This window comes from Lampetra planeri, chromosome 16 (assembly GCF_965212315.1).
Source record: "Lampetra planeri chromosome 16, kcLamPlan1.2.h2, whole genome shotgun sequence".
NCBI classification, from domain to species: domain Eukaryota; kingdom Metazoa; phylum Chordata; class Hyperoartia; order Petromyzontiformes; family Petromyzontidae; genus Lampetra; species Lampetra planeri.
This window is the reverse complement of record NC_136122.1, coordinates 10,138,504-10,161,308: the sequence shown is the minus strand read 5'-3', so window position 1 is coordinate 10,161,308 and position 22,805 is coordinate 10,138,504. Positions and strand designations below refer to the sequence as shown.

General features: G+C 48.0%; 1 protein-coding gene across 1 annotated transcript; it reads right to left on the bottom strand.

Moving 5' to 3' along the window:
• Positions 1 to 1,898: 1,898 nt before the first annotated feature.
• Positions 1,899 to 11,992, bottom strand: DBX1 (developing brain homeobox 1). The gene is made up of 4 exons (XM_078601538.1): positions 11,293 to 11,992; positions 10,379 to 10,480; positions 4,352 to 4,551; positions 1,899 to 2,269 (listed from the first exon to the last, which is right to left on the bottom strand). Exons 1-4 carry the CDS (start codon positions 11,789 to 11,791, stop codon positions 1,901 to 1,903), a joined length of 1,170 nt encoding a protein of 389 aa, XP_078457664.1. The 5' UTR covers positions 11,792 to 11,992; the 3' UTR covers positions 1,899 to 1,900.
• Between the last annotated feature and the right edge of the window lie 10,813 nt (positions 11,993 to 22,805).

The following is a 22,805-nucleotide window of genomic DNA, read 5'->3' as shown; positions in this document are numbered from 1 at the left end:
GAAAAATGGTAAAGATGTCGTCATCATCATCATCACGATCCATGAGCAGATCGCCCGTAAGTGTCCACTGCACATTTCGTCATTTGTTTCCACTTTCCTCTGTCTTGTGCCCAATATTCTCAAGTAGCGGCCACATCTTTCTGGCACCGATCACTTACGATGTTCTTCGTCAAGCCATTCTCCGTTAGGTCTTCCTCTCTTCCCGGTTCCTTCAATGTTTTTTCCGAACCAGTGGGTATGCCCACACGTGCCCTGCTGATGGACCTACTTACTCTGTTACGTACTAATGCATACTGCTGGGTGAGTACAGGTGAGGGGGGACGATTTAAATAAAAACTTACCCCCAATTGTTTCTTGTTCATGTGAAGAAAACAAAGATTTCAATGTGTTTTATTTATATCAAGTGCACGGCCAAAGAAGCAATCTTGAATGCAATCACGTGTTCATAAATCAGCAGTAGTTTATTAAAACATTTTAGAAATACCAATACGCAAGGATACTAAAGTTTCTGAAATTTTTAAAACCGTATTCTCTTCCGAAAAAATGTACAATATTAAAAATATGTGCAATCCACGTTTCTCAATACTTACTTTAATAACTTTGTTTTCTACGTGAAAAATAACATCTCGTTCAAAAATATCGGATTCGCATGATAAATACTAGGCGTAAGAGCTCTACAGAATAAAATGAATATGAAAAAGCACCTCATTTTCCCCTTCCTATACAAAACAAACCACACAACACCGGCATGAAGGCAAGTGTTGAACGTATGTACAAGCGATAAAGTTTCAGGCACATGGTATTCTGCAAAATGTACACAACAACAACGCACCCGCTCCCTCAATAAGTCACGTCTCAACCCTTCGCATCGCACGCACCGCACCTCCGATTCGCACGCTTGGCCGCGTGCGGTGCGAAAGAAGTTCAACGTACGTGCACACGCGTGAGCGATGCGAGAAAAAAAAATAAGTGAAGAGTCCAGTGAGCGTGTATCCCTGCTCGAAGGGCCGTCACGTGGCGTTCATCGCCTTTCGTGACCATGAGCCCGAGGCGGATGTCTCGCGTCTCTGCGAGTGGAAGGAATGAGATGAAGAGGTAAGGCAGAAGAAGAGGTGGGGGTGGGGGGCGATGTGGTGCGATCGGACAGTGGTGGGCCGAGGAGCGGAAAGAAAGACGGCGCAGGACCAGGGCAGCGTGGAGAAGGTTGACAAGGAGAGAGGGAGCCCACGTGAGTGGGACGAACGCGTGGAAGAAGAATAAGAAAAAGGGGGGCGGTAGGGACACATATTTGTTTTTATCAACAACGCGTGGTGGGATAACGCGCTGACACCCCCCCCCCCCCCAGACGTCGCGACCTCGCAGGAAGCGCTTCGACCCCGGCAGTGGCACGCGGTCGTGTCAAGCACAGGAGGCGATCGTCAACGTGTAAGCGAAGGTCAAAGGTGCGGCCCTACAAGTTCTTGCTGAAGCCACCGCTGGGAGAAGGGTCTCAACTAAGAGGGCACTTTTGGCCTACTCTTCCACACTCGCCAGATGCCTTGGAAAGGCCTGGAGTGCTCGCAATCTACCCCACACGCAAGCTGCTGATTGACAATCTGAGGTGTACCCATTGATACCGTTCGGAATCATGATCTTGATTTATCCTGGAGGAATCCGATGAACTATAAAGCTCTCTTTCACAGACGTTGGGTGGACCCAGGCAGAGGGTAGGGGGGGGGGGGAGGAGGTGGGCCACGGAGTTTGAATTGCAGCACCAGCGAGTGTGAATTTCTACACCAGGGAGTTTGAATTGTAGCCAAGGGACCCCTCCGGCATGGCAAGTCCAGAGTGCCGACCACAGCAGACACGACAGCATCCCCCCCCTCCCCCCCACCACCACCACCTCCAACCGTCCCCGAATTTACAGCACGGAAATTTCGACGTCATCCTCCTCCGAGTCGTCGAACGACGCCGTGAGATGCCGCTCCTCGTGAAACTCCTCGTAGCGGAAGCTCCCGCCGCCGCCGCCGCCGCCGCTGCTGCTGCGGCCGCTGCTGCTGCTGCTGAGCGGCGTCGACGGAGACCGTCGTCCCATTTCATCCGCCGCCATGGCGACGGTGGCCGTGCCACCGGGAGAAACGGCCCCGCGACGGCCCTGCACGTCGCTCAGGTCCGGGTGCGGGTTGCCCTTGGTGGGCAGCGTCTGCTCCCGGCAGCCGCCGGCAGAGAGCAGCTCCCGCTCCTTGGAGTTGCGCCACTTCATGCGCCGGTTTTGGAACCAGATCTTGACCTGCGCGCGCGGGCGGTGTGGAGACGAGCGACGCAAGGGTCATGGTTTGCGAATGAAGCGGAGTTCGTCGGGGGGTTTGTGGGTAACGAGCTGGCACCAAGCGGTGGATACCAGTGGGGGGAGGGGGGACAGTGATTACCACCCGCTCCCCCGGAAATTGGTATGTTTGTTGATGTTTAATCGAGAAAATACGTGGGATTTTTGGTTTTTTTCTTCTTGGTTATTTCGGTAAAGTCACGTAGAAGGGAAGTAATAAAATAATAAAAATAAAACATACTAAAATTATTATTACTTCCCTTCTACGTGACTTTACCGAAAGGACCAATAAGATGAATTCCTGCAGTCACGAAAGCTTTAAATCGAAGTTTTTGGTTTTGTTTCTATCATTCATTTGTGGCCCTATTTAAAGAAAAGGTTGAAATTGAAATGTTTTACCCATAAACAATATTCGTATGGTCTACTATGAAATTGATTCTACGGCAATGGGCGACATGTCCCTATACCCCTGTCCTAAATTGCCGGTGTACAGAGTGTAAGAACGCAGGCGTCCATCATGAACATCTCGCTGTTTCACTTCGTTCGCACCGTACGCCGCCAACCACGCTCAATCAGAGGTGCCTCTGCATCGCAAGCCCCCAGGGCGCTCACCCTCGCTCCGCACGGCAGCGTCCACAGACAGCGGTGGCTTTCAACCCTCTTTTGGCTACTTGTTGCATTCTAGTTTCAACTGAGTAACCCTCTTTTGCCTGACCCCAAAACAAGGTTCTGAGAAAGAAATTAAATGGGAAAATAAGCATCAATATTTTAATCATAATCAACGTTTTTGGGTTAGATCGCGTTATTTATAAATGTGTCGTAACCCTCCACCACCCGACACGGCCAATCAGTAAAAAAAGTGTCACGTTGACAAAAGACAAATAGTTCACTGCTTTAGCCCACCGGTGTGTTGAAGCGTGAAACCACAACATTTACAATTTTTGAGTACGACGTTTCGCTGGTAATTGCATCCAGCATCATCGAGCAATTCGCCCGATGATGCTGATTGGCCGTGTCGGGTGGTGGAGGGTTACGACACATTTATAAATAACGCGATCTAAACCCAAAAACGTTGATTATGAATAATATTGGTCGCGAAAGCCTACGTGTTAATCAATATGTTAATCAATTATCCATTTTATGAGGTGTCCCAACTAGCTAGGAACTGCAAGCGAATAAAAAAAAGTCAACGGACGATCTCCAATGCACGACATCATTTGTTCACGCTTGCTCGTTACTCTAGGAGACCACCTTGTTAACACTCAGTGCGTTTAGAAAGGTGTTTTATATCGTTCTAGGTTACCGTATGGAATTAAATTGTATCATAGTTATTTCATGTTCGCGGATTCATACCTGATTATTCACCAATGACTCTCATGCATGCTATAACTTCACACTAATAAATCATCTCATATACCCCATGGCACATTGCCACGTATTCCCAGGGTTTCCGGTTGAGAACCACTGATCTACAGGGCAAGAGCTCTTTGTGTGCGCAGGCCGGTTAAATCCTCCTGCGGTCGATCGGCAGGTAGATCAGAATCAAAATCTTGATTTAGACTGGAGGAGGAATTTGATGAGCTATTGAGCTCTTCTTTCACAGCTTCCCAGTATGGGCGGGTCAGCAAGTCGCAATTAGCAACAATACAAACACAATAACAACAACAAAGATAGGAGTGCGAAACAGAGAAAATGGTTCTAGATGTGAAGCTTTCGTGACTGCAAGGATTCAAACTCTTCGGCTTTTTTCGGTAAAGTCACGTAGGTAAAAAAATAAAAATAATTAACTTGTATTTAAGGGCTGGTCTCTTGGAATTTTGTCTCACTTGATGCAGTAATTTTAGCTGTGACGGTCCCACCTGACGACGGAGACTTGTGTTGCCTCCGAAACGTCGTGATTTATTATTTTATTTCTATTACTACTTCTATTACTTCTATTTTTATTTTTTTAAGATAGAGAAAATGTTAATAAAAGTCACGGAACGTGAACAAAAAAAACGCGTCAATTATACGTCAAATCGTCGATGTACGGCAGCTGCGGCTCACCTGCGAGTCTTTGAGGCCGAGCTTAGTGGCGAGCTTGCGTCGGTCGGGCTTGCTGATGTACTTCTGCTTCTGGAACATCTTCTCCAGCGCCTTGCGCTGCACGTCCGAGAAGACGGCGCGACGCAGCATGCCCCGGCGCGGCTTGCCGCGGGCTGCCAGGGCCCACGAGAAAGAGCCGGGCATGGGGATGACGGCCGAGGCTACACAAGGGGGAGGTGGGGTCAGAGGGGGGGGATGACGACGGTGGATGCGTTAGCGAAGTCACTCACATTTTGGTTTAGTTCAGTTTGGGGTGCCACGGTGGCGAGATGTTAACTACCTCGCCAGGCATACAGGAGGTCGGCAGGCGTAAGTGTCGATCCCGACTCTGACGCTTGCTGTATATATATTTGCAGTTTGCGGTGTCTCTCTCTCCGTCGTCGCGTGGATTTTTACCCCGGGTCCTCCGGTTTTCCCCTCCACATTTAGAATCGCGCGTTTCGAGTATTTGGCTGCTATGCATTTCCACATGATAAGCCTCTTCAGTGAGCGATCATTTGTGGCCTGGTCGCTTTTGAAAAATAGTTATATAGTTCAGTGGGCCTTACTTGGTAAATAGAAAATCGTATAAAATTGTAGTTGATGATGTCGGACCGAGGTGAGAACTCGAGAGACGGTGGACGAGTCTTATTTGTAAGAGTTTGAAAACTAATTTATTTTAGAACTACTTTTTGTGTTGAGTTTGTTGTCCCCCACCACCCTCATCACCGCCGCATCTCCAATTAGCACGGTCGGCTACGAACGGTGCAAAAAAAAGTGCTACGTACATACATACAGACCCGGGTCATCAAAATCATAAAAACAAAACACAGCAAGGAAAATTAAACAAAATCTGAGTTGAACGACCACGCTACAGGGGCGATAGACACATACATACTGCTGCAGCAATAAACATATCAAAGTGAGATCAAATATTTCTTGCCGCATAAGTTGGCTGGGTCAAATCACTTTTAAAACATGCGGAGTAAAACTGCCCTCGAGTGATTTTGCATAATATGAGGAGGGTCAGGTTAGCACAACCGCACTGTAACCCTGGCGACCGAGGTGTGTCATTAGGAAATACAAGGTGGTGCATTGATAGACTTCTAATGACCCTCTTGCGTTCTTGCTCTGCAACTATTTGATTAATTATTGTCGACAGCGATGGCTTCGTGTGTTGCAAAGGAGGGTGTGAAAGGATGTACTGATTTGTATTGAGACTGGTGCGAGATGGGTAAAGGCCTTGACATTCAATCTTGTTTTCGCTGTTATATTTCTTTGCTTCAAGAGCTTGTCGCGTTATATGTTGCTTTAGTGTGGATTTGAAAATCCAAAATTTTAAGTATAAAGAGGACGAATGTTCTTAAAAATGCCATAGGTAACTTCAATTGGGTCTTGCCTATAATATATAATAAATATCATTCGTATATGCATAGGCAGCTTTTATCGATTAAACAGCAATTAGCTTTGGCATTATCGATGTTTAGAGGGGCAGACTTTATTTAACCGTTTCTTCATCACGAATAGGCAAATATCAGTGGTGATTATATCCGCAATTTCAATAAAATTGTACAAAAATTTGGCAAGTATTGCCCGTGCAATATTGACACGCATGTTTCTCTAAAATTATCTCACAGCTTAATAAATGTGTAAATAGTCTTAATCGTGCATTACACCTGCAAGATAATGAATTTAACGTGATTTATTTATAGTGCAATCAGTGGAGTTTACTTGTTTCCCAATTCCATTGACATTTCATTTTAGGTGGCCATGGCTGGTAATGATGATACATATTCCTGTTTCTGCTCTTTGTACCCTATGACTGTCATACGTGTCAATGATTCGCATTGCATCGATGTGTCCTCACCTCAAGTCACCGTCTTTTGTTTAGAACCAAGTGAGAGTTCATTTGAGATTTAAACATAGATATATTGTCATTACATCAAGATAACACAATACAAACTAATATTATAATAGAACAAAAGTTATGCAAAAAACCACGAAGCTCTGTTACGACGGCCAGTGGCCACAACGTTGCCTAATATAAACATATCCATATTCCTTTATTAGGGAAGTGTTATCGACGAATGTGTTATCGGCGAATAATAATATCAGTAATTTTCTATGAAAAAAACATATTATCCATACAGATATCCGCAAATGAGTTTTCTAAGCACTCGTACACCAATCATTTCTAAATGTGAAGCAGAACCAATGCGGTTCCATGTCCGTGGGACATCCACATTTAATCCATAATAGAGGTTTTTGGGGGTTAGATCGCGTAAATATATAAATGTGTCGTTAAACCCGCCACCACCCGACACAGCCAACTAGTAAGGGTTGTCACGTAAACAGAACGTGCCAATTCGTCACAAGTACAGCACACCGGTGTGTTGGAGAGCCAAGCCACAACATTTACAATCTGAGTACGACGTTTCGCCAGTAATTACAACTAGCTTACAAAACAAACCCCTATTAATGGATGATATTGCTCGCGAAAGCCTACGTGGTAAATCCACATTTCACTTGAAAACTCGTTTTATTAAAATTCCCGCACGTTTCACAACCTGCCACCACACCGGCAGCAGCATGAAAACCCCGACATAAGTACACGTCCTTAACACACCGGCAATGCAATGGGTGTTATATTACTCACTAAGTAAAAACTAAATAGACCATAATCATTCACACCTGCTCATTCTAAGCAGGGGGGGTAGGGGGGCAGGTTAAGGACCGGGTCTGTTCCGCTCAAGAAGAAGAAGGAGAAAGGAAAAAAAGAAAACATTTAATCGCGTTTTCTGGATTTTCCTAGTCGGATTATTTGGCACTAAGCCCCCGTGTCAGGAACTTGGGGGACCCTGCACGTTGACTTGTGCGGTGGCGGGGGCTATGCCGAAAACCTCGCGTCGCTACGCATTACCTAAGCCTGCCCTGATGCCCTGAATTGAAACTACTAAGGGCTGCGCGCAAACACCACGGACACACGGGAAGGGATACACACGCCGTTAAAACGACAGGGACCTCGTGCAGACGTAAATCACAGGCGGTGAATTCACCCGTCTCTGTGTGTGTGTGTGTTGCGCAATGTTGAAGTGGTGAAACGACAGTGTGCATTTGATGCGGAGGTAACTGTGGCTGTTGTCGTTGAACTATTCACGTTTATCCGGCAGAGTTTGTTTAGAAACCGGCTCTGAACGAAACTACCACCACAGCTTAGGTCATCGTGGTTGTGCCCGATCTCTGTTGTGTTTTTGGATAGTTGTAAAACGTCGGACATTGTGTGGAATTCACCTGCTGACAAAAAACTAAAACCGCATTGTTCCATCCATCGAGATAAGAGGCCGCTGAATGAAAATGTTGGGTTATTTACATTGACAGTCTACGGAATTTTTTTTAAAAACCGCTGGTAATTTTATGGCATTTCTCTTTGCGTTCCGTAGATTTGGAGACGCTGAACAGCGCATCACAAGCACCGAGGAGCTGTTCGCAGTTGTGCTGCTGTTCGGCTCTCCGATGTGATTGGCGGGCTGTGCCGCGTGCTGTCCGTCACGATGTCCGACGTTTCGCTCCACGTGCTGGGAGATTCTTCGTGCACTAAATGCAGTTCTAAGGGCAGTTTTCGATGTTCCACATTTGTCAGCGCACTGCTACCTTCGTAACACGCAAAGGGCTTTGAGTTGTACGCTACACAGTGCCGAAGGAACAAGGCGTAACCGCAATTGCCATGTGCACGGCATATGTAGGTTGATCCATCTGTAGATACCCCACTGATGTTCACAGTCTTTTTCATCTCACGAGGTCTACGAAGTGTGTGAAAGCGATGGCTTTGTATGTTACAAAGCAGTGATTTACGTCGTTTAAAAAAATGTGTTGAAATTGATGGCAGACGCGTAGAATTTGCTTAAATTAAAAAGATTGTTCTAAAGTGTATCCATATAATTGTATGGGTGTATCTCCAACCAGATCGCCTTGTGTATGTGTGTGTGTATTCTTTGGTTTGGACTATTTAGCCGCTATACATTGCCACGTGTGGCCAGGTCGCTCCTGAAAAAAGAGCTATATAGCTAAGTGGGCCTTACCTGGTAAAATAAAAAAATACGAGTTTAGTTTTATATACTGTATAAAGTATACACACACATATATATCCGACACACGGGAGGCTGACCGGGCAAGTCTATCTGCCTTACTCTGTGAGGGCTGTTGGATGAGAGGGACGAGGGGCAGTTGATGGGGGATTGGACGTTAACGTCACCGATGCGAACCGGGAGGGAGTGAAGGAGCTTCACGTGTGGGATATTTCGCTGCGGGCAGCAGCCCAGGCGACACGCGGGGAGGGAGGGAGCGAGCCTCGCTGCGAGCGCGACACGAGAAGAAATCGTGCGACGTAAACACCTACCATACCCCCCCCCCCACCAAATAAAAAAAACCCCAACCGCTTTTTCAAGAGCCCGTTCCACCCAACCGCGAGTAAACAGAGTGCGTGTCGGCCACTCCAAAGGACCTCGCGGGTCGCGTTTGGCTTGTTAGCGAAAGGTGGAGCGGGTGGCATGAGCGGTTAAGCGCGCTGCGTTTCCGGCCACCCGAGTTCACAATTAAAATGAGAATCTTCTTGGTACTTTCGGTAAAGTCGCGTAGACCTGGTTTTCACCCGAGGACGGCTGCTTGCGTTGTGGCCGAAACGTCGTGAGAATTATTTTATTATGTTTTATTTTTATTATTGTATTACTTCCCTTCTACGTGACTTTACCGAAAGAACCAAGAAGATGAATTCCTGCAGTCACGAAAGCTTGAAATTAAAATGAGAATCTTTATTTATACTGGAGGAATCCGATGAGCTACGAAGCAATTTTTTTTTTGCACAGACATCCAGTAGTTCGAGTCCCACTCACGGTGAACCCCAGTGACGATTAACTGAACCTATTCTGGGCCTCCCTTAGGTCAACTCAGCCTCAAATGAGCACCTGGTGTGTGGAAACCAAAACGACCGGGCGTGGTGTTGGACAGTCACCCTGTCGCGAGGTGCTCGCTAAAAACGCCTCCCCTAGCAGTCTGTTCAAGTGCTGCACGGGGATCTTTGGTGGAGCCGTGGCAGCAGTGGCTGTGAAGCCCTGCGCCATCCAAGTTCAATTCCCGGCCACGGCTGACATCAGGTTGCGAGTGATATTGGAACCAGACCAGCCCCGTACCCCCTCCCCTCACCTTCAATCCGCGCCGATTAAAGTGTGATTAAAATAAACAAACAAACATCATCAACGTGGTATGCTGGGGCCTTCATCCAGCAGTGGATTGATCATGGCTGGTGATGATGGTTGGTTGATGTTAGTTTGTGTTTGCGTTGAAACTCCTTTGGCGTTTGCGTGCAGATGTGCACGCGTGGTTTGGGTGCCAGAACTTTAAATGCAACTTATTTCCGAACCGAGACGTGGCTTACAATGATAGATCAAATGTGGCAACTGCGTGTTTCAATGGGTGCGCAGGCAGAACTGAAAAGACACATAAGCCAATATCGACGTTTCAGGCAATGAGCCTTCTTCACCGCAGACAGCATGATGATATGATATTAGGAATTAAACTTAAAAAAAAAAATTACTCCTCATAAAAATGAATTTGCCGAGCATCCCGATACAGGACCCCTCCAAAACAATCAGCGACACTTTCCCTGGATAATTAAAAGGCATTATAAGTAGTGTACTACTACTGCACCGTATTATTACATGCAAAAGCCACACTACCATTACATCGTCCTCATCAGTAATGGTCAATTCACTGCTGGATGAAGACCTTCACAAAGCGACCGCAAATGTTTACTTTTGCCTAACGCGTCATTGCCCTGATTTTGTGACCATCTTTATTTAGATATTTTTCCCCCTTAAATAGGTGTCTGACCCTTAGCTGGGTCACCGTAAAAAAAACTCAACACATTCGTCCATGACAACGGTGGAATTAAAGGGTAAAACTAAATTAGATTCGAATAAGTGACGTTTCAGGCAATTGCCCCGGTGCTCATACCTGGGTAATACGCCGACCGAATGAACTGTTGAAAGTGGCCGTCGAAGTATGAGTAGGGAAGTGCCTTGGTGGAGTACTCTTGTATGAAGTGTGTCGAGGGATCTGCAAATGAAAATCGAGCGCGTGATTAATTAACTTCAAGTTAATTAACGTCATCAATTTCAACGGCAACACTGCAGCGCATCCAATGCAGGCAATTTAGAGACGTGGATGCTGCTGTTGTTGTGCCACGTTGCGGAATGATATTCGCGAGCGGTTAATTTCCACCCGTGAAAAGCATCGGTTAAACTTGCAACTCGCACACACACAAACACACGTGCGAAGTTATGGGACAGGGTTTTAAAAAACGCGCACGACAGGATGGGCAGTTATTCGAACAAAAAATATAACATTTACGCACAAACACGCCGACAATATCAGCATCATCGTTGTCTAAATCTTGCAATGCATCGCTGCAATAATCATGACCTTTATTTCGCTGTGCATGCTGCTGTAAACTGAGTTAAGAACGGCGCGAGCGAGACGTTATCTTGTTTTCCGAGCGAACAGACTTACACCCGCGCACGCACGCAGATACACACGCACAAGTACCCGTACACAACCCCACACAAACGCGCTGACCCACGCAAAAACCCACAAGCACACATACACACCAACACACACACAAATACACAAATGCAAACATACACACACGCATGCGCGCGCGCACAACCAGACACAACCATCGCGCAACCACATCCACACACAAAGGCAAAGATTGCCCTATAGCCTCTACAGACTGTTGGGGCAAGTGCTACTGGCGAGCACCTATGAACGACGGGGCTGGGTGACCAGCACCACACTCACACGCACATTGACACGCACCAGATAAGCCGCACCGGCAAACGCCAAAAAAAGAGAGACCCCCATCTCACCTGACTTTGGCGGAGACGACAGGATGGCCCTCATGCCGAACTTGAGCGCGGTAGCAGCGTCGCTCGCCGTGGTCACGGGCATGCACGCCCCAGCCGCCGAGCACAGCGGCTCTGGGGGTAGCAGCCCCGCCGGAGGGGACGCGTTTGGAGGAGGCGCGGGACCTTGTCGCCCGTGCCCGTAGCCCCCTGGGGGACCCCGGTTTATCCTGAGCAGCTCGTCTATGAGAAAGCTTGCCCCAAGCGTGCGCGATGGTTGATGAATGCCCGGCGCTGCCTGATGCTGATGATGATGTTGTTGTTGCGGTTGCTGATGCTGCTGCTGCTGTTGAGACGAGCTGGAGTTGCCAGCCGACACGGGGAATCCCAGTGTCGGCGTGGGCCGGTACACTGCGTGGAGCAGGTGCTGCTGCTGCTGTTGCTGCTGCTGGTGATGCTGCTGCTGCTGCTGGTGGTGGTGGTGGTAGAGCGCTACGTTGGCCAGGGCACTCGGGAACATCATGGGTGTGAAGGTGCTGTCCCCAGGCTGTGTCTGGCTTTTTGCGCAACACAGACACGGAGGAGGACAGGAGTGAGCCAATTGGTGACCGCAGCAGAGAGCTCTGCGCCGTGTTTACAAATCACTTTGGGTGGCTTTTTTTGCTCTTTATAGGGCTCGGGCCACCTTGCGTGGCTTTACGTGCGCGTGCTTTTGTACAATGCACTTTTTACGAGCCGTGCGCCTTAAACGAGGGAGTTATTTTTTTTTATGCTCCCCATTGGCTGAAATCGATTCACGTGGGTGAATTTCGCTTTGTCGTCCCCCCCCGTCCCCCGTCCCCCACAAGAGAGCGGCTGCTTTGAATAACAAAGGTGTCCGTCAGCCCCCAAGGAGGGACGAAGGATTTTTTTTCTCTCTCTCCCTCCCGTCTTCTTTTTTTTTACGGACCAATGAATTCAGTGATGGGGATGCTGCCCGTGAAGTGAAAGGGAAACTCCACACGTCGTCCTAAGTTTTTTTTTTGAAAGTTATATGCCTAAGATTTTTTTTTTGAGAGGAGGAGGAGGGGGGGGTGAGAAGAGAGTTTGTGGAGGAGGTGGGTAGGTGGGTGGCGCGCGTGTGCGCGCGCGCGCGCGGGGTGGGAGACAGAGAGAGAGAGCGAGCTAAGGATTTATTGAAGAGTAATCTGTGTTGATTTCGATGTCGTTACACACGCATGTTTTCAGTGGGCTCGCAAAGCGGGGGCAGGCGTAAGGCCGTGCTGCTGGAACCCGAGTCGCAGACGTTACTTCGCGTTCGCTCGTTCGCTTGCTCATCGCAAAGCGAACTCTTCCCGCCAAGCTCGCAGCCGTGCGACAGAGTTATTTATTGCACTGTTGATGCATTTGGCGTGTACAATATATAATGACTAACGACAAAAAGCACTGCCGCCTTTGTAAAGTCCATTACGGAACGAAGGTCTTCCCACGCTGTGTCGGAAGTTGGGGGTTGTTTGATCGATCGTTACCTTCTGCAACCCAAGCTGGGCAATCTATGTTCGCGAAGGGCGTCACTCCGCTGCGGTTCAGAATCACACGGCCACCAATGTTAACCGTGACCGGGGATCGAACCCATCTCGCCAGACTCAAAAGCGCCCACGTGTGCGCAATTAAGTCATTACAGTGCAGCTCTGCTTGAACTGCAGCAGATTCATATTTTTGCGAAACTTTTTTTTAAAAGGATAATCGACGCATGACTATGTAATTCTTACGTATGTTATTGTTTTCAACTTGTAACTTCCCGCTCCTGTGCAAATGCCTCCCCCCATTTTCTCCATTCCTTCCTTTCCGTAATGTCCTGTCCCAGTCGTGGCCTCCAAACTCTGTGATCTCGTCTCGCTCCTGCCCTCTCCTCCCTCTGTCTTCCTCTCTTGCTGTCTCGCGGTCTCCACTCCGTTAGTCAACTTTGTTCATCATCATCACCGTGGGGCGCGTCGAGTGTGTGTGTAGCGACTTTATTTGTATACCTCAACGAAATTAAATCGGTATTCTCGTGAAGGCGTGCATCCAACGGTGGTGTTGCGAGGACCAGAGTCTGTGGACAGAGCACTCCCAAGGATACGGTGAATCACCATCATCGTCAACTCTCATCAGATGTTGCCACGGTCATTTGTACTTGAAATATTTTTTGTTCTTTAATAACATCATTGGTGGCCGATGATCATCTTCTTCTTCCTCCTCCTCCTCCTCATCCTCACAGCTATCCGCATTTCTTTGTCCCCTCAATGCTAACCGCGTGGAATAAATGTCGCGAGATTGGCAAGTATTTTTCGATTTAAAGCTTTCGTGACTGCAGGGATTCATCTTCTTGGTTCTTTCGGTAAAGTCACGTAGAAGGGAAATAATAAAATAATAAAAATAAAACATAATCTTTTTATTTTACTATTTCCCTTCTACGTGACTTTACCGAAAGAACCAAGAAGATGAGATGAGCAAGGTTGAGCCGCACGCACGCCCGTTCACGTGGTTGCACGCGCGGGGCGCGACACGACCACGACTCATCAATCACGATGACTAATGGTGATGAGCCTCATAAAGACGTGCCAATCTATCGGGGCAAAGTAATTGCAATTGCGCGACAATTGCCTGCGGTAATAAATAAATGCGTTCACGCGTGAGCGCACGCCAGCTTTGGCGTTTGCGCCGCATTCTCTGGATGACAAGACGCACTTGCCCCCGTCGCTTCATAAGCAAAAGTGCTTCTCGTTTACCCCCTGGTGTGTGAGTGTGTGAGAGAGACCGAATTTGTATAATAGTATTAACACCGGGCACATATGGGGTGCGTAGAGCATCTTGCAGTCTGACAAATATGGCAATTGTCGCAGGTCCAGTCCCATGTATTACGCATATCCAGAAGCGACGAGTGTATACAGTATGTGCACAAGTGAATTACAGTCAAAACTCATTAATCCTTATTTACAGCCTCTATTGTCAATTAATTGCCAGATGAAGGCTTCACCACGCCGTGTCGGTCATAGGGATTATTTTGACCATACTTCACCCCGTTGGTCAGAGGGAGATGATGAAAGGGGGGTAGGGCTAGCGTGGCCCTGCAGGACCGGTTCACGCATCACATGGCACTGTTCGCCGTAGCCCGAGATTTAAAAAATAGATACGTATTTAAGGCTGAGTCAACCTAGGAGAATCCCATGACTAGGTTGAGCACAACAACAAAAACTGAGCACAAAAAAGCAGGTCTGAAGAAATTAATTTTTAATTTTTTTTTTTAAAGTCCGCGGTCCGGGAACGTCGAGACGCGCAAGATCTCGATCTGAACTTAAATCGGCGCTCTCCTCGCTCCTCACCGTACGCGTTTAGCAATCATCGGGCGTGCCGAGCATATGCGCGTCGACGTTTTCGATTTGTTGTATAACTGAACGAAATTAAATCGTGATTCTCGTGATCGATGTGCCGACCCGCGGTGGTGGTGTTGGGATGACAGGAGTCTGCGAACAGAGCCATCCCTAGAGTACGGCGAATAGGGGCGACTGCCCCGGGCCCCGCGTTTCGGGGGGCTGGTGGGGGGGGGGGGCGCGCTTCGATGTAACGGTGTCAGGTGTAATACTTCAAGTTTAGTTCGAAGGCGTCGGGGGGACCACACACTGGGATTTCTCCCAGGCACCGCACTTCGCTAAGGACGGCTCTGTCTGTGAAACCCGGGCAACGCACGAGGCCGCTGCAGTACGGCGCGATCATGGTCAGCAACGCAGGACTTGCAATCCAGAAGTCGCCAGTTCATTCTACCGGCACCGGTAGAAAATAAAATAAATCACAACGTTTCGGGCGCTCGTGTTGCGCCCGAAACGTCGTGATTTATTTTATTTTATACCTACGTGACATTACCAAAAGAACCAAAGAGTATGGATTCCTGCAGTCACGAAAGTTTCAGATCAAGACGAACAATATTTTTCGATTTAAAGCTTTCGTGACTGCAGGGATTCCTCTTCTTGGTTCTTTCGGTAAAGTCACGTAGAAGGGAAATAATAAAATAATAAAACATAAAACATAATAAAATAATTCTCACGACGTTTCGGGCCCATTCAGACGCGGTCTTTCCGACAGACCTGTTCTTCACATGAGGACGGCTGCTTGCGTTGTGGCCGAAACGTCGAGAATTATTTTATTATGTTTTATTTTTATTATTTTATTATTTCCCTTCTACGTGACTTTACCGAAAGAACCACACACGCAACAGTGTAACTACGGCACAACCATCGCTAGGTGATCGGCCAGGTCGCGTGTGGATGGGATAACGGTGGCTAATGCTTCCACCTCTCCCAAGACATCTTGGAAGAGTAGGCCAAAGCACTCTTGAGAAGAGGCGCTCGAGTGGAGGCCCCATCCGCCCGCCAGCGGGATGTGAGAAAGCGACTGCAGGGTCGCGCCTTTAGCTTACTAAATAATACTAATCTCTACGTCTCGTCGATATTTTAATTGAAGGGCAATAAAGTGGCGCTGAGCCGACCACGATGATCACTTGGCAGATGGGACCCGGATCAGTGGACGGTTGGGGTTGGTGGTGGGGGGGGAGATTGACCGAAGCTGGTGGAAAGAAACGGTGGGGAGGTGGTGGTGGCGGGAGGGGGGCAGTGTTGAATCGTGGGTCGAGTGAGTGACCGGAGTGGAATAGGAGGGGGCCTGTGGCTCGCGAAAAAAAGTGTGTGGGGGGCGTGGGGGAGTGCCGTGTTAACGGGTATCCGTGAAATGAGAACTGAGCACACGGCAGCTTGAGATTAGAGCCTTCTGGGTTGCCCCTATACGCCGACAGCATCAGCCAATTATTTGTGTATCAGCCAATTATCATGCCGCACAAAGTCGGGCTTGGCTTTTTAAATAAATAAATTACTATTTAAGCGATTTACGATTCAGAATAGACTCACGGCCTTGTGTCCCCCCCCCCGCCTCCAAATCGCGTTATCTCGCCTCTGCGTGTCTCGCTTATAGAAGGCGGGGTAGATCTGAGGCTATCGGGATGGGTGTGTTGTGCGTGTCTGTCGACCAATCTACGTGCAATTTATTTTCTACACGTATATGTTACGTGTGAGAGAGAGTGTGTGTTGCACTAGATTACTTTGTGCAAGTGGAATATTTTTTAGTAGTAGGTTGTTACCCTTTTAAACTGGTACAAAACTGACACCTTTATACAAGGCATCATATTTGCAATAACCACAACACAAGTAGTCAAAAATGCAAACAAAAAGAAGCAACTCTGATAATGATAATAGCTAGTTTATACCAGAATGGTAGAGTATATATTATGGATGCGTTGGAGTACCGAATACTTTGGATTGTAAAGATGCTCCGGAAAGTAAGACGCACTCAAAACGTGTGCCCGTTGTCAAGGAAGTTATCCACATAAAAGACACAGATTCCTCTATATCCTTAACAGACTGTTGAGGCCAGTACTGTTAGTGAGCACCTATCAAGGGGATGTTACCACATCACACTCGGTACTCATTTAAGGCTCAGTTTTCCGAGGGAAGCCCCAGGACTGATTCTGATTATCGTCACTGGTGTTGGCCGTGAGCTGGAATCGAACTCGGGTAGTTGAGTTCGTAGCGCAAAACGCGAAACAACTACACCACCCTTAGCCTGATGACGACCGCTTGTGTTGCGATCGAAACGTCGTAGTTTTTTGTTATTTTCTTTGAACCTATCCACGTGACTTTACCGAAAGACCCAAAGAATAACTACACCACCGCTCCAACAACAACATTCACCATTGGCAACCAAGTGGCGGTGACCTCATCAAAGCGCTTGTGCCAGGCGAAGTGCACTTTGATACCGCGTGAAGTGTAGAACGCTCGCTGGCAGGAGGTCACGGGACAGACCCAGGTTTTTGGGTTGAATATCTGAGATGACTACCGATCCCCACATATGGTCTCGCACACACACACACGCTTATCGGATTATAAATGCACCCCCCTCCAAATCTCTGCTTTATAATACAGAGGAGAAAGTGCGTCTCGCAATCCTGAGAATACGGGATACATGCCCGTGCGATTTCACCGATTATTATATCGCAAGATCGTGAGAAATGGCGACGGCTCAGAGAGAGGCCATCATCATCATCGTCCAGCAGTGGATAGATCATGGCTGCTAAATCCCCAATGTGTAAATGACGAGACAATCCCCATCATGAACATTGTCCAGGCTCGAAAACAAAAAGATTCTAACAACAGCACACGGAAGGGGTGCAAAGAGCACGAAAAGCACGGACACTTGCCTGCCTTTTCAACACGCGGGTTTTTTCATGAATGCTACCCACACCGATTGATGAAATGTAAAGAAAATAACCTTAAAGGGGGTAATGTAAGACATTACATGCTTGACAGTAGTCAGGTTTATTTACCTATACAATTATAAATATGAAACACACACACACAAGATGCATGTGTTTAAAAAACGTGCAGTCATCGCGTTACTTGGAAACGTAATCACAAACGGTGTCGTAAAAAAGATTAAATTCACAATAACGATTGTCAAACAAAACGTAATAAACCTATCCATCGCATTCTACGCAAACGCGTTCGAAATGTTCAACAAATTATCTGGCGATGCCGCTACTGCGTTGGCTGCGGTGCACAAGCACAATTCACAACAACAACAAAACTCAACAACACTGTGGCTTTAAAAATGTATATACTAGGTGACGTTTCGGGAAGTAGCCCTTCTTCATGGTACTTATTACAAAGCAATAATTGATGTGCTACAAAGAAGGGTCATTGCCAGAAGGCAATAATTAATCAGTGCCATTGACAAATGCGTTAAGTTTTTTGTTTGTTAATTGTCCTCAATGTTTGATGAGTATTCTGTTAAAACTTACACCGAATTCTAACGGATTTCTGTTGGTAGACCCTCTCCGAAGCGTCGGTGATGTTGAGGCCAACATGCTGAACGTAAAGGTGTACGGTTTACATTTCGTGCCGTATCGAGGCAATGCATGATGAGAATATCGGATGAGGGTCGTTGTACGTTCCATTAAAAACACACCGTATCATGAAATGTAACCTCTAGCAAATCAAAGGCACATACGTGTCGATTTGATTATTACCATTTTAATTTTTAAAGTAAATGCTTGCGTTTACGGATCGATGCAATAATAACGATGATGATAGGAATTAACCGCACGTTTATCATGATTGGCTACGTACGGTGCGAAAGAAGTTCAACATACAGTACATGGGATTTGTCTGACATACTTCTCCGCTTTGGTCAGTGGGGGGTGGTGAAGGGGCAGGAGAGAGAGAGGGGGGGGGGCAGGACCGGTTCACAACATCACTTACCACTATTGTAATTCGTGGCCTGGAATCAAACTCACTCAGTTCGCTGGATCTCAACTTACAATGCGCTAACCACTGCGCCACCGCTCCAACAGCAGCAGCAGCAAGCCGATTGCAGTCTTGGCACTTTCATTCGGCCACTTTGTCGGCACCTTCTCCATCGAGTGATGTTTAAAACGCCGTGCGATCAATCACCGTTTAATTAGTAATCAACAACAACGCCCACCGACTCAGCCACCCACGCCAGACGCTTCAATGCGTGTCCGCTGAAGCTTCACTCTCACGAAGGAGGAGAACCATGCGTTCGCGTGGGGCCAGAGGTTGGCTTCCAACGTGCGCGTGTCCTCGGATGTATGTGTGTATGGAAACTCTGCAATACTCATTTTAGCTTTCCCTTGAGTATGTACCACACCCCGCCTTCATTATATATATATTACATGTGTGTCTTGATTTTATAGGACTACCTTTCTTTAATGTATACTGTAAACTATTGCAATGCCCTCTTGAGTAGGGGGGGGCGAGTTTTTACTCAAATTAATTGAATGAATGAACGAATGAGGAGGATGGAACAGGATGGGTATAGCTGTCAGTCCAAGCCTTATTTGCATATTTGCAAATATGCAAGTGTGCCGAACTTCTTTCGCACCGTACGTAACCTACCGCATTGTGTCTACAGACTTCAAAATACATTTTTAATTTATACTGATGACTCCGTGGTGCTGCTGCTTGCGTTGGAAGTTGGTGGCACAAGCACAAATAGTCAATAAATGACCCTCTATGAAGAAGGGCCATTGCCCAAAACATTGGGCGTAATTACTTGTTTTTGCCGTTTTTAAGGCCACGGTGCTGTCGACGAATGTGTGGGCTAACGTTTTGCTTGTTAAGTTATACAAAACTGCACTCTCAAAGCTGAGTCGTAAAGAGTACAAAAAAGGTCGGGGTATAAACGAAGATAAAAAAAATCCGTGAACCCTTAAAAAATAATTTTCGTTTTAAAACTTCGGTCCATTTGCAGGCTTAACGCTTATAGTTAAATAAATCAATATAATTTCGTGGACAGGGGCACACAAAGACCTCCCTTAACAGCCTCAACAGACTGTTGGGGCGAGTGCTGTTCGCGAGCACCTATGAAGGCCGGCACGGCACACGAGGGGGTGGGGGGCCAACACCACGCCCGGCCGCCTTTGTCTCCTCACCAGCGATGTTTACACACCGCACCAGGTACTCATTTGCGGCTGAGTCGACCCAGAGGAGGCCCAGCACCGGTTCAGATAATCGTCACAGTTGCTGGCCGTGAGCGGGAATCGGGTGGCCGGGCTCGTAGCTCAGCGCGCTAACCGCCACACTACCGCTCTCCATGTGTGTGCACATACACACACATACACACACACATATATACCAGAGGCCAGCCCTGTTCGGGATTAAATGACGCATGCAATAAATAGCTATGGTTCCTTTTGAAGTGGGTGTCGATATGGATTTCACGTGAGACAATGGTGACGCGCGCGGGCACAATCGCAGCCCCCGCAGCGCGCGCACGTGCGCATTCATTCAGAGTTCACTGCCAAAAAGGGGATATTTAGCTCACGCCACGGACAAAGAGCCCCCCAGCGTATAGCCAAACAGACTGTTGGGGGTTGAGGGGGGGTGGCGAGGGTGCCGCTAGCAAGCAACCACCGGCGGTGATTCGCCCCCGTATCACTCACTTTGAGCACCAATGTTTAACACGCCTGGTTCTCGCCGATGATCGCCAGATGGCCGAAACCGATCCAAGAGTTTGCCTGCTTGAACATATGGCTGCGTGATGATGTGTGTGTGTTTGGACATCCAATGGGTTCACAATACCTGCAGTAATAATGCAAACAACAACATAACTCTGATAATGTGCACTGTCCTTGAGTTTTGTTGCCAGATAGAAGGGTAAAAAACCAATTCTCATATGTTTTACTGGCAAATGAGGTTCCAATGGTATATGAATATTGTTTATATGATGACCGACAGTATGACGCCCTGATTATATTTCCTCGTCACTCATGTATCGCTACGATCATGGGTACCTTGAACTTTGCTCACTGGTTCCTCGTCCGGCGAATTCTTCGAGCGAACTCCGGTCACCCACGCAGCGGCTTTCGGCTCAGCCGTCGAACAAAGACGACGGTCACCGCATCGCGGTGGTGCTTCCAGGTGCGATGCTGCGGCCGTCTGGAACGCGCTCTTCCTTGCGATGTTAGGAAACCACTGGAACGATGCACTTGTAAATCATCTAGATTGACGGACTCATTTCTTTAGAACTGCTTTTTGTGCTTAGTTTGTTGAAGTTCGCCATACATACATCCCACGTTGAGAACTCGGTCTGCCAGACGGAGTTGGTCGCTTCATCCGTACTACGTTCAAGCACCACACTGCAGGTCACCTCAACAAAGACAAAGATCCCCCGTATAGCCTTAACAGACTGTTGGGGCAAGTGCTGTTAGCGAGCACCTATAAAGGGCGGCCCGGCACACGAGGGGGTGGGTAGCCACCACCATCCCCGGCCGCCTCCCCAGTGGCGATGTTCACGCACCGCACCAGGTACTCATTTGGGGCTGAGTCGACCTAGAGGAGTCCCAGGACCGGTTCAGATAATCGTCACTGGGTGTTGGCCGTGAGTGGGAATCGAACTCATGTCGCTGGGTTCGTAGCGCACCAACCCACTCACCTACCCACTCACCAACCACACCCACCCACTGACCCACCCACCCACTCATCCACCCACTCACCCATCCACCCCACCCACCCACCCACTTACCCAACCACCCACTCAACCACCCGCCCACCCACTCACTCACCCACCCACTCACTCATCCACCCACTCACCAACCCACCCACCCACCCACTCACCCACCCACCCACTCACCCACTCACCCACTCACCCACCCACTCATTCACCCACCCACTAACTCACCACACTGCCGGTCACCATCGCTTCTCTTTCTGCTTCTATCCTCACACTGCTCCGCTGTGGAATTTCCTCCTCCCGTCGTCTGAATTCCCAAATTCTCATGAACGTCCTATATTTCAAGAAACAGAACAAACATTCAATCGTATATTTACACATTCACGCGTGCTGTTTGTGACTGTCGGATCGTGAGTCATGTTTTCGTTTGCCACCGTCTATAGCCCGCCACGATTCAGACTACCGAGTGGCTTTAGTTTCGGCTGTTAGAGCGGAGGCGCGTATCCAGAACGGTGTTGTGGATTTGAGCCTTGGGCGTGAGGGTTCCAAGTAATGAGTGTTTTCAAGTGGGAGGGAACCCGGAGCACCTGGAAAAAAAACACGAGTGCGAAGGGGAAACGCTCTATCCCGTACAGACGGAGCGGGTGGGAGTCCACATGTTCGCTGCGCTGCACTTTCCTGGCGAGCCAGAGACACGGGAAGGGAGCTTCACGACATCTGCGTGGTGACTATTCTGGAAAATCGCCCGATGACGCCGGATGTAATTACCAGCGAAACGTCGTACTACTCAAATTGTAAATGTTGTGGGTTTATTCTCCAACACACTGGTGGGCTGAAGTAGTAAACTAATTGGCGTTTTGTTTACGTGACAAATCCCTTACTAATTGGCTGTTTCGTGTGGTGGAGGGTTACGACGCATTTATACTTACGCGATCTAACCCCCCAAAAAACCTTTATTATGAATCTGTGTGGTGATCCACCAATCCTTGCTGCCTCAACGGTGCTGGAGTACAGGTCACGTGCGTAGCCATCGACGCCCGGCAGAAGACCTCTTCCACGTCGCTCCCGCTCCCGGTGCATCGATCCGTCGTGCTCTTCTTGCACGCGCGCTCCATCTCCGTGATGTTCGTCCTCCGTGGTGTTTCCACACCCCCCCCCACCCCCCCGCTCTGTCTGCGATTCCGTCACCAGTCTCGGCCCTCTCGGTGGTCCTTTTGTGAGAAGCGAACTTACGATTTGTTGGGAAAAGTTTTGGGAAAATGTCAAAACTGGGTGGTTTTTAACTTTTGCCGACAAAACTGGATCCCAAATGTCAAAACTGGGTGGTCTTGGAAAACGACAGGCAAAACAGGGTGGTGCTTTTTGATATGACAAAACTGGGTGATGTTCAATGTGGACAAATGTCAAAACTGGGTGAAGAAGGTGTACGATTTAATGTATCATTTTGTACACGTTTAGGTCCTTGCGTTATTCATCCATATGTCGCCACAGATTTAGAG

Excerpts from the sequence above, each read along its gene's own strand:
- DBX1 (XM_078601538.1), bottom strand. The coding sequence starts at position 11,791 with ATGATGTTCCCGAGTGCCCTGGCCAACGTAGCGCTCTACCACCACCAC. Across the intron at positions 4,552-10,378 it reads TCGGTCGGCGTATTACCCAG|CCTCGGCCGTCATCCCCATG; the intron begins GTATGAGCACCG and ends CCCCTTGTGTAG. Across the intron at positions 2,270-4,351 it reads TCGGCCTCAAAGACTCGCAG|GTCAAGATCTGGTTCCAAAA; the intron begins GTGAGCCGCAGC and ends CCGCGCGCGCAG.